Source organism: Primulina tabacum, chromosome 11 (assembly GCF_025594145.1).
Source record: "Primulina tabacum isolate GXHZ01 chromosome 11, ASM2559414v2, whole genome shotgun sequence".
Classification (NCBI taxonomy): domain Eukaryota; kingdom Viridiplantae; phylum Streptophyta; class Magnoliopsida; order Lamiales; family Gesneriaceae; genus Primulina; species Primulina tabacum.
This window is the reverse complement of record NC_134560.1, coordinates 4,021,729-4,031,932: the sequence shown is the minus strand read 5'-3', so window position 1 is coordinate 4,031,932 and position 10,204 is coordinate 4,021,729. Positions and strand designations below refer to the sequence as shown.

At 31.1% G+C, this 10,204-nt stretch overlaps 1 protein-coding gene across 2 annotated transcripts; it reads left to right on the top strand.

Moving 5' to 3' along the window:
* The first annotated feature begins 2,714 nt into the window (after positions 1–2,714).
* Positions 2,715–6,921, top strand: LOC142518878 (transcription activator GLK2-like). Of its 2 annotated transcripts, none has more exons than XM_075621702.1 (6): positions 2,715–3,481; positions 3,985–4,125; positions 5,456–5,806; positions 6,017–6,064; positions 6,206–6,310; positions 6,482–6,921. In XM_075621702.1, exons 1-6 carry the CDS (start codon positions 2,993–2,995, stop codon positions 6,635–6,637), a joined length of 1,290 nt encoding a protein of 429 aa, XP_075477817.1. In that variant the 5' UTR covers positions 2,715–2,992; the 3' UTR covers positions 6,638–6,921. The 2 variants fall into 2 exon arrangements, with proteins under 2 accessions (XP_075477817.1, XP_075477816.1); XM_075621701.1 differs by having other exon boundaries at positions 2,717–3,487.
* Positions 6,922–10,204: the final 3,283 nt, after the last annotated feature.

The window sequence follows — 10,204 nt, the reverse complement described above, 5'->3', positions numbered from 1 at the left end:
AAATATCTTGAAACCCGTTTGATACTTCTGTTTCTAAGTTCAGTTTCTGTATGTTTGATTTCTGATATATGATTTTGAAGCACTGAAACTCCCTAGTGAACTAATGGTAGGAATATATATTCTGAACATTTCTGAATTCTGATTCTGATTCTGATTCTGGCCTCACCCCTTAGAGGAGAGAACATATAGGGGACTGATATCAGTTTAGCCATGAAATTCACTAACGTGCTCAGTGCTTACTAATTATGATTTCTGTTCTGAAACCTGTGATATCTGAATTCTGATTTCTGTTCTGAAAAGATGAGTTTCTGTATATTATTGTATTACTGTTTTTTTTGAAAATGGTTTCGAAAACTGGGAGTTATTCCCGCCCCTGCTTACTGAGTGACAACCATATCACTCACCCACTAAACACATCTGAGATAAGAACGAGGAAGAAATATTAGAGGAGAAAGAGCAGATCTAGTTCTGGGGCTGGTGAAGAAGATTATTGTTTTCAGTTTATGTTATGTTATGATAATTCCGCTGTATCTGTTAAGGCAATGTTGTGTCTGGTTTTACATTTCCGCTGTAAAACATCAGTATCCGAGTTGTAACAGACAATTGATTTATTTCGTATTATGAGTAAAAGACTGATTTCTGAATTCTGTACTCTGAGGCTTGTTGTTGTCGAATGTAAATTTGAGAACAACGCCGGTGTCAACCAACCCCCGTCCCGGGGCGTGACATGAAGTCACTGTTATCGAAAAATCGCTTCCAAATGAAAATTGAAAAATTAAAAAAAAATCTTTTTACTAATTTTTTTTTCCAAAAGCGCAAATTTTTTTTACCGACTACCCCAATACATTGTATAAATTGTTCTTGTTCCTCATCCATATTGCTTGGGATACATGACTAGCTATGACGGCTACCGGGAAGACGTTGACCTAATGGTGACATTTTTAACCTTTTTTTATCATGCAAAATTATCATCGGTTTGTACGTTTTACTAAAGAGTATAGAATTTGGGATAATTGTTTTTTTTTTTGTCTTTTATGTTTGTGTATTTGCGATTTTGATAATCTAGTTTTAGTCTGTTTTTTTTGTCTTTTGTCAATTTTAGTCATTTTTCGGATGTGATGTCAAAGCAATTATGATGTATCGTTGACGTGTATTGTGTCACATTAACATTCCCAATAAATAAAGACTAAAATTGTCAAAATTGAAAGATGTACGACAGAAACTGAAATTAAATAACATAGATGACCAAAATTGCAAAAGCGACAAAATTACAAGACTACGAATACAATTTTTCCTAAAGTAAATAATAAACTCTTTATAATTTGATGTCAAATTTATCAAGAAAATATATCGCTTTGACAATTTAGTTGAATTCCCTGCAAATTAATTTTAATATGACATTGATAAATATTCAGATTTATTTATATTGCTTTATATTAATATAATAATGTATAATAACATGAAGTAATTTGTAATAGTGAAAGATGTAAATTGGCATGCATGATTTCTGGTATTATAATACTTGGCCAATATTTGATCTTACCACAATAATTTGATTTTTTTTGCATTTTTAGTTCGATTTTTGATGGAGTATTGACACGATGATAATATTACCAACATGTCAATATCGTCTCAGCACTAGTGATGAAAATGAAATAGAATAAAAAAATTCAAAATGTTGGACTAGAACCATTTTGATTAATTTGTCGAACAAGATTTCTAGTGATTGTAGAGAGTCCTGCCCTATCCGGCCGAGTTCTTTTGTAAAACAAGACTCGTGTGGCTGTTGTAAAAAAAAATCTATACTACTTCATTTAGGGAAAATAGTCAAAATGGTAGTGTAAATGTGCTCATCTTATATTTTGGACTTGTAAATATTCTTTTTTGGGTTTTGATTTTCTAAGTTATGTTATGTTTTGACTTTGATCTTTTTATGTCAAAGTTATGATGTGACGTCAGAAAATACCGATATATTCGATATCATGTCAGTACTCTATACATAAAAAAAAACAAAACATAACCAATCACAACCTAACTTGCAAAACCAAAATCTAAAATTGAATATTAATTTGAAGTACCGAAACACAAAATGAGCAAATTTAAATGATTATTTTGGCTATAATCCCTTTAATTTCCGTGACTATTTTTTTTTTCCGTTTCATGATATATTTATAATCAAATTTGTCATCGCGATAGTAACCTTGAGTCCTTAGGCGACCATTTTTATCAAATAAATGTTGACTGCTTGATTTCAACATTAAAGAAATTTAACACTATATTATATTTATGTATTCTTACGGTCAAAGTCCAATATCCCATAAAGAAATATAATACTCTGGTATTCTTAGTCAAAGTCCAATATCCCATAAAGAAATATAATACTCTGGTATTCTTAGTCAAAGTCCAATATCTCATATTCATTTTTTACAGTACAACAGATGAAATATCACGCTACCTATATTACTACTTTTCGAACCAAATTCTGTGTCTGATAAAGCCGTTTGCATTGAATCCAACCTTTCTGTCTGTCTCTTTCTCCTCCATGACAAGGGGAAAAAAAATTGAAATTATTCACGAGAAAACACTTTTACACAAATTTTTTTCAAACTTCAAAAAAAGGGCATCCACAAATCATAAATTCCATGTTGAATTATTAAATATTATATATATATATATAACAAGCCAAAACAGAAGCATAAAAACAAAATCTGCATAGCCCCCTTGAGTAAAATTGTGGTGCATATCCAATTCTACCATTCTCGACCTTGTCACACCTGTACACTCTCCAAAAATAATAAAAGAAAAATTACAGGAGCGAATTAAATCCAGACCGACTTATATAAATTTGAGTTTTTTTTTGGGTTGTTGTACACAGACACAGAGAGACATACACATATGTTGTTCGATATATGAGCTGTATCTCATGAAATCTAACATATAGATTGAGAGAGAGTTTGGAATATAGTGGATCTAGTTAGTTGGAAGCTCTGGAATGCTCGCTGTTTCGCCATTGAGGAGCGCGAAGAATGAAAGGGAAAGTGGAATGGAAGGGTTTTCAGTGGAAGAGAACGGGTTTCTTGATTTCTCAGGTGGGAATTTGCTTGACAGCATTGATTTTGATGAACTTTTTATGGGAATCAACGATGGAGATTTGTTGCCGGATTTGGAAATGGACACGGAGGTTCTTCCTGAGTTCTCAGTCAGCGGAGGCGAAAAATCAGAAAGGAACTGCACTACTTCTTTGTCAGTTGTCTCGACTAATGATGATTCAGGAAAAGATGAAAAAGTATCTGTTTCAGTTTCCGCTTCAGCCTCGGTTTCAGACCTCGGCTCAAGATCGTCTAGCTTGATCAGTCAAGGCGAGGAAATTGTTAGTAAAAGGGATGGGCATGCTACAGCGAATCCATCCCCAGAGGAAAGCAATGACAATAAGGGAAGAAAATCATCCGCTCATTCGAAAAATCCTCTGAGCAAGAGGAAGGTGAAGGTATCAAAAATCTATGTCAGTAGATTCAGATCTTCACTTACCGTTAATTTTACATCATGTTTTTTTAGGAAAAGAAACACTCAGAAGTTCAACAATCCTAAAGGCTAAATCCATGTAAAAACAAATTTAAAAAAGGAATATATGTATATGCTGTAAAAACTAGGTTTGCAGTGTTAATAATTTACTGAAAATACAAAAAAAAGGAAAGAAAAAAACTTCTGTTACTCAAAAACATATTTTTATCCATTAGGAATAGTTTTGCGTCTTTCCTTTTCTTGTTTATGGCTTTGTCACACAAATCATGGGAGCCAAAAACTCACGTGAATCTGGGGTGCTTTCTGTTAAAACCGATCCTATGTAAATGTATCTACTTTTTAACTCATTAAAAGCTTATAATTAACAGTGGGGTGAGATTTATGCGTGTTTGATTCGATAATAATCTGAAATGATTAATATATGAAGAAAGAATGAAAAGATTTCTTGAAATGTGTGTTTAGGTGGATTGGACACCAGAGCTGCACAGAAGATTTGTTCAGGCTGTGGAGCAGCTTGGCGTGGATAAGGCAGTTCCTTCCAGAATTTTGGAGCTTATGAGAATCGATTGTCTCACTCGCCATAACATTGCAAGCCACCTTCAAGTATGTAATGTATATTCACTCCTTGAACGATTTATTTTCGCGCTTCATTTTTTGTACGTCAGTCGAAATTAATGGATCTGAATCCATAACAAAGTACTCGCTGCCAACCCATGAATTTATATCCTCGGTTCGAGCAAGAAGAGGATTAAATGTGAAAATTTAGGAATGTGTTTGCAGTAAAAAAATGTAAAACTTGGTAGTTAGGTTTAATTTAAAAGCTTCGATGACAGACGGATTAGCGTAACTTTAATGACAAACTTTCTTTTTCACCACTTGAAATTTCGTACTGATCAAGCGTCTATCTCTTGCACTTAAATTATATACACATGTCCAAAATGGCTCCGGCGACAGTTTGTCTCGAAAATTTCTCGCATCTTGTATTTATGTTAATTTATTATTTTCTATGTCGATTTTTTTTTATAAAAAAATTAACTCGGTAATCCTTCTGCAACTTCGTCTATTATATTAATATTCCAGTTCTTTGTATCATTTCTTGTTTCGGAGCATGAAAAATTCTTTACTACCAAATCCATAATCTAGCTCTATATATGCAAATTATTGGAGATGTTGAAAGAACAACCAAAGTCTTCGGCATTCCATGATTAATGTCTCTTCTTTGTCCTGTGTTTTTTGTCTCTTACAAATAAAGCCTTCTTTCTTTTTCTTTTCTTTTTTTCCTTTTTTTTTTGAAGCCTTCTTTCTTAGATATTCACAATACTTTTCAAATGAACTCAAAAAATGTCAATATTTTACCTCTATGGATCGAAAAGTTAAAAAGGAAAGAAACTTCACTTTATAATTCCACTAAAGTTGACGTCAATTGAATACAAACAATCAATTAGGTCATCTCGAATCTTTAATTCTATTATAATGCAAAAATAGCACATTCCCATTGGAGAACATCTCCCTGCACCAAAATGGTTTGGTGCAGGGTTGGAGATGCTTTTATTTACGTTTTCTGATTGATGAAATCTTCAGTACTCCAAACCCGAACTATGTATCCAAATAATTTTGTTCTCCCTCAATAGGTAAATATGTTGTCCCGTTTCGTGTAGTAATTTTAAATAATGTGTTGCTATGAGATTTGAGGATTTTGGATACATAATATAATTTTTTTGTAAATTTCTTACACTTTATGTGAAAATAATACAAAGTTCGTGAATTGTTTTATTTCTTCTTCTTTTTTTTTTTAGCAAAGGTTTATAATAGTGGTATATATTACAACGTTAATATAGATTTGCCCACTCAACCAAATTGTGCAACGGATTATACAGAATAAACATATGTGATGTTTAGTGTAAATAACTATTTTTTTTAAATTCTTTTACAGAAATACCGGTCCCATCGGAAACATATGCTAGCCCGAGAAGCTGAGACAGCGAATTGGAGCCAGAGGCGGCAGATGTACGGTTCCGGAAGTGGCACGGGGAAGAGAGACAAAACCCCTTGGATTGCACCCACCATGGGCTTCCCTCCTCCTGTGTCACCAATGCCTCAGATGCCTCATTTTAGACCCTTACATGTTTGGGGTCATCCATCCGTCGACCAATCATTTATGCACACATGGCCTAAACATCTAGCCCCGTCGCCACCCACACCACCACATGCTTGGCCTCCACCACCACAGCCCTTGCTGCCACCATCAGCCCACCCTTCTTTCTGGCATCCCCACCACCAACATGTAAGTCCAAGTGCAAAAAGTTCACCAGAAAATACCAACGGAAAAAAAAAATTGATCAGAAAAGAAGTTACTAAATCTGAATCTTGGAATTTATATATACTTGTTTTTTTTCCGTGGGATCCGTGCTAGTATATATGCATGTTTGCACAAACCACATTCTTGAAGTTGTCTCTGTAACGCATAATTATATCTGTTTTGTGTATATATTAGGTGCCAACTCCAGGAACACCTTTCTTCCCACCACATCTGTCACCCATGGTAACAACACAAAACCCTACAACAATTTTTATTATGGCTTCAAAGTTTAGCAGCATCTCTCCACGTACTTTGTTTTTTGTTCATGTTAAATTCAAGTTTTCATGGCTACGATTTAATTATACCAATTCATCAATGTTGCAGATATTTCTCACAGCTAGAGTTCAAGGGATACCACCACCTCCTGCAATGTACCCGAATGTACCCTCCGGACAAACACTGCCCCAACCCCCTTCCGACGTCCATCCGGTAAGCTTTGTATGTTTTTTGTTCTTCCTTAATGCCATTCCTAGGACAAAATTAGTAAATATATCATTATTTCAACTGAAATATTTGAGTTATATACATATAATGGGTGTACGTATATTGGTCAAATTTATTTTTCTAACATCACTCTTTTTTTTTTTCGTTTTAAACCAGTCAAAGGAGAGTATAGATGCAGCCATTGGAGATGTATTATCAAAACCATGGCTACCGCTGCCACTTGGACTAAAGCCTCCATCTACTGACAGTGTAATGTCGGAGCTACAAATTCTAGGAATATCAAAAATACCCCCAACATGTTCCAACCATTAAGAAGCTTAAACAACTATAAGCACTTTGCACAGCTTTTCTTTTCTTTTTTCCTGGAGTTTTCCAGGTTAAAGAAAAGAAAAAACCCTAAAATTCGACATGTCCGGCACACATGAATCAAAATCATGGTCCAATCTTCATGTTTTCCCCTTTTATAAGAGAGTGTGTGTGTGTGTGTTTTTCTTGTTCCCATGGATGAAATGCATCATGGACTTCGGACGAAGCTACTTTTTGTATGTTAATTATTTAGTTTAAGAAAAAATAAAAATTAATAGAGTCTCTTTTAACGGCAGAATGATTCTCGTTCCTGTATCGATTTCTTGTTTGTATGAATTAATATATATGATTTATGAATAGGAAGAACATATAATATATGCCTCCTATATGTAATGACAATGATTTTAAGGTTTCGACCAAAAAATTTAATTCAAAGAAAGTTGAATCTGAAAGCATGGATATGACGAAATAAGCAATATAATTAATTATTTTAATTTTTTTCTCATTAGATGTACTTATAATAATGAATTTAATAAACTAGATATGTTATAATAATTTTTTGTTTTTGACGTGGCTGGGGTTTTGTTATAGGCAAAAACTTGTGTAAGACGATCTCACGGGTCGTATTTTGTGAGACGAATCTCTTATTTGTGTCATCCATGAAAAAATATTAATTTTTCTGCTAAGAGTATAACTTTTTATTGTGAATATCGGTAGGATTGACCCGTCTCACAGATAAAATTCGTGAGATCATTTCAAAAAAAAACCTACTCTTTGTTATAATTATGTTACAAACACGTCTCAAACTTGATATTTTGGCAAACGACTTTTATCACACACTTTAATTAAAGGCCTCGTTTACGTGCTCAATTTTGATATTGATCGTTTCACCTTCTAAACATTTTGTTTTTATTTATCAGTCAACTTAATTGATTTCCAAATCATTAATAATATGTATTAACAAACATAGAAACACTCAATAATTAAACATTTCGTTAAAAAATATATTTAATAAATTAAATAAAAAAAACCAATGAGCTAATTATTACCATATATATCTCGGTAAATAAACTATATATTGTGACAACTCGAATATTAAATGTAATTTTTTTTATTTGTGATCTCTTCCACCCTCCTAATGTTCTATATTCAACACTTGGTCCTCATGCAATTAATATTATAGAAAAAAGGGCATCTTTCTCCCATATCATATATTACAATCAAATTTAATTTTGTACATTTTCGAAATATATATACATATATATAATTTTGATATTATAGATATATGTTGGTGGGAACTTCAAGAAGTTAATGTGAACATTTTACGGTGCTCGTAAAATTTCCACCAACCTAAATCTTTATATATATATATATATATATATAATTTTGATATACTAAATACTATCATAAATACATATATGAATATTCATTTATTAAATATATAATTTTTTTTATATTTCATCACACGAATAAAATTTTATTAGGGTTCAAATAAACTACGTGGCATTACAGTGCGCCAAAATATGTGAGACAAGAGCGACGGGGAAACATGGGATTGGGGGTCAGTTTTTACGTATGAAAAGGTTAACACAACGAGAGCCACATTTTGTTTGTGGTTTTCATATGGCCACATCATCATGATTATTCTTATTTTTATTATTTTTTATTTTTTTGTTTATATTTTATACATACACAAATTTGGAGAAAATTGAGGTTTAATCTCGTAAATTGTTCTATTTTGAATTTTTGTTATATAGTTTGTTAAAATTTAGTTTGTATTCGTTAATTTGATTTTTTTTTTGGTTCTTCCTCACCAGAAGCTATTAAATTCATCAAATATTTATTATTTGACATAGATTTTCTTTTACTTAACTCATAAAATGCAAATAAAAATCATGTTACAGACATTAAAATTTTTCTAAATAAAAATAAAAGAAATAAATAAATCAGATGATGTCCAGTCATTCAAAATGATTTTTTTAATTTTTTTTTTAGTTAGATTTTTATATATTGAATATAAGTTTTATTATCGACATTTCCATCACATAAGAGAACATCAATATAAAATAAAAAATATTAGTTAGATTCAGTGACTTTACAAATTTTTTAAAATTATAGACTAAAATCCAAATCTCATCAATTCTGAGACGAAGGATGCGTTGAAATGGACTACTGTGAGAAGTTAGTGTCCAGCAAAAAAAGAAGATAGTGCTTTCTTATCTATACCAACCACCGTCAACAGTCGCTCTTGAGTTTTGAGTCAAATTTCCACACACACACCATTATTGTTTTCAGACATAACATTCAGTAGACAGTGTTTTGAAAGAAAGCTAGGTGTCGGAAGGTAAAAACTTATATGAGATAGTTTTATGGGTCGTATTTTGTGAGACAAATATTTTATTTTAGTCATTCATGAAAAAATATTAATTTTTTTTACTAAAAGTATTACTTTTATTATGAATATCGGTAGGATTGACTCGTCTCATAGATAAAGATTCGTGAGATCGTCTCACAAAAAACCTACTCATGCATGTATCAATTGTTTATGTCATTTATGTTACTTCTTCTATAAAGTAAAACTTTCAGATCCTTAGAAAAATCAAGTTGTTATGTAAGAATATGATTGCTTTAAATAATGGGAAAATCGTTTAAACAGAGAATGTTAATCGATAGTAGTATGATATAATATTTAAATATTTGGATTTTTATATTTAATTTAATGATTATCACTATATCTTTTACAAATTATAAAAATGTGTGTTCCTCGGTTGCTAGTAATTTTTATATTTTAAATTATAACTAAGTTTTATTATTTAAAAGATATACGTGTTAATGACTAGGAGTATGTAGACAAGTGTGATGTAACATAAACTAAGCTATCTATATTTTCATTGAATGCAATTTAGCTACTTGGCATATGTGTTATATTTTTAAAATATATTTTATATTTATTCTAAACAATAAGTATATTTTTATTATTTATTCTAAAAAATAAGTATATTTTTATTATGAATTAAAAATAAATAGTAATATAATTAATTTAAATGTACATATTAGATAATAGTGAGATTACAGAGTTGATGGGAAAAAAATTAAAGAATAGAATGTATTATAAGATTTACTCAGATATAAATTAACATATTTAAGTTATTTATCATTATTTATTTTTGTTATAATTTTTTATTTGGGATACTTTTGTGTACATACTTAAAAATAATGGGAAAATAAAATTTTTTGTACACTAACTTTTCTTATTTTGGATTTAATCAACTAAATTTTCAAAGTTTAGTTTTGGTGTACTAACGTAGTTCTTATTTTTTATTTTGAATTTTAATACTAATTGATGACGTAAAACTGAAAATGTTATGATGTGACATTATAAATTACTGATGTGAAATCGAAAAATGTTGGTATGACATCGAAAATTGTTGATTTGTCCGGCGTAACGTTAGGAATTGGATCAAAATAACCAAAAAATAAATTTTCTTGCACCCAAATCAAAATTTGAAAACTTAATGGACAAAAATCCAAAATTAGTGGATAAAAATTTATTTTCCCTGATATTATTAACGA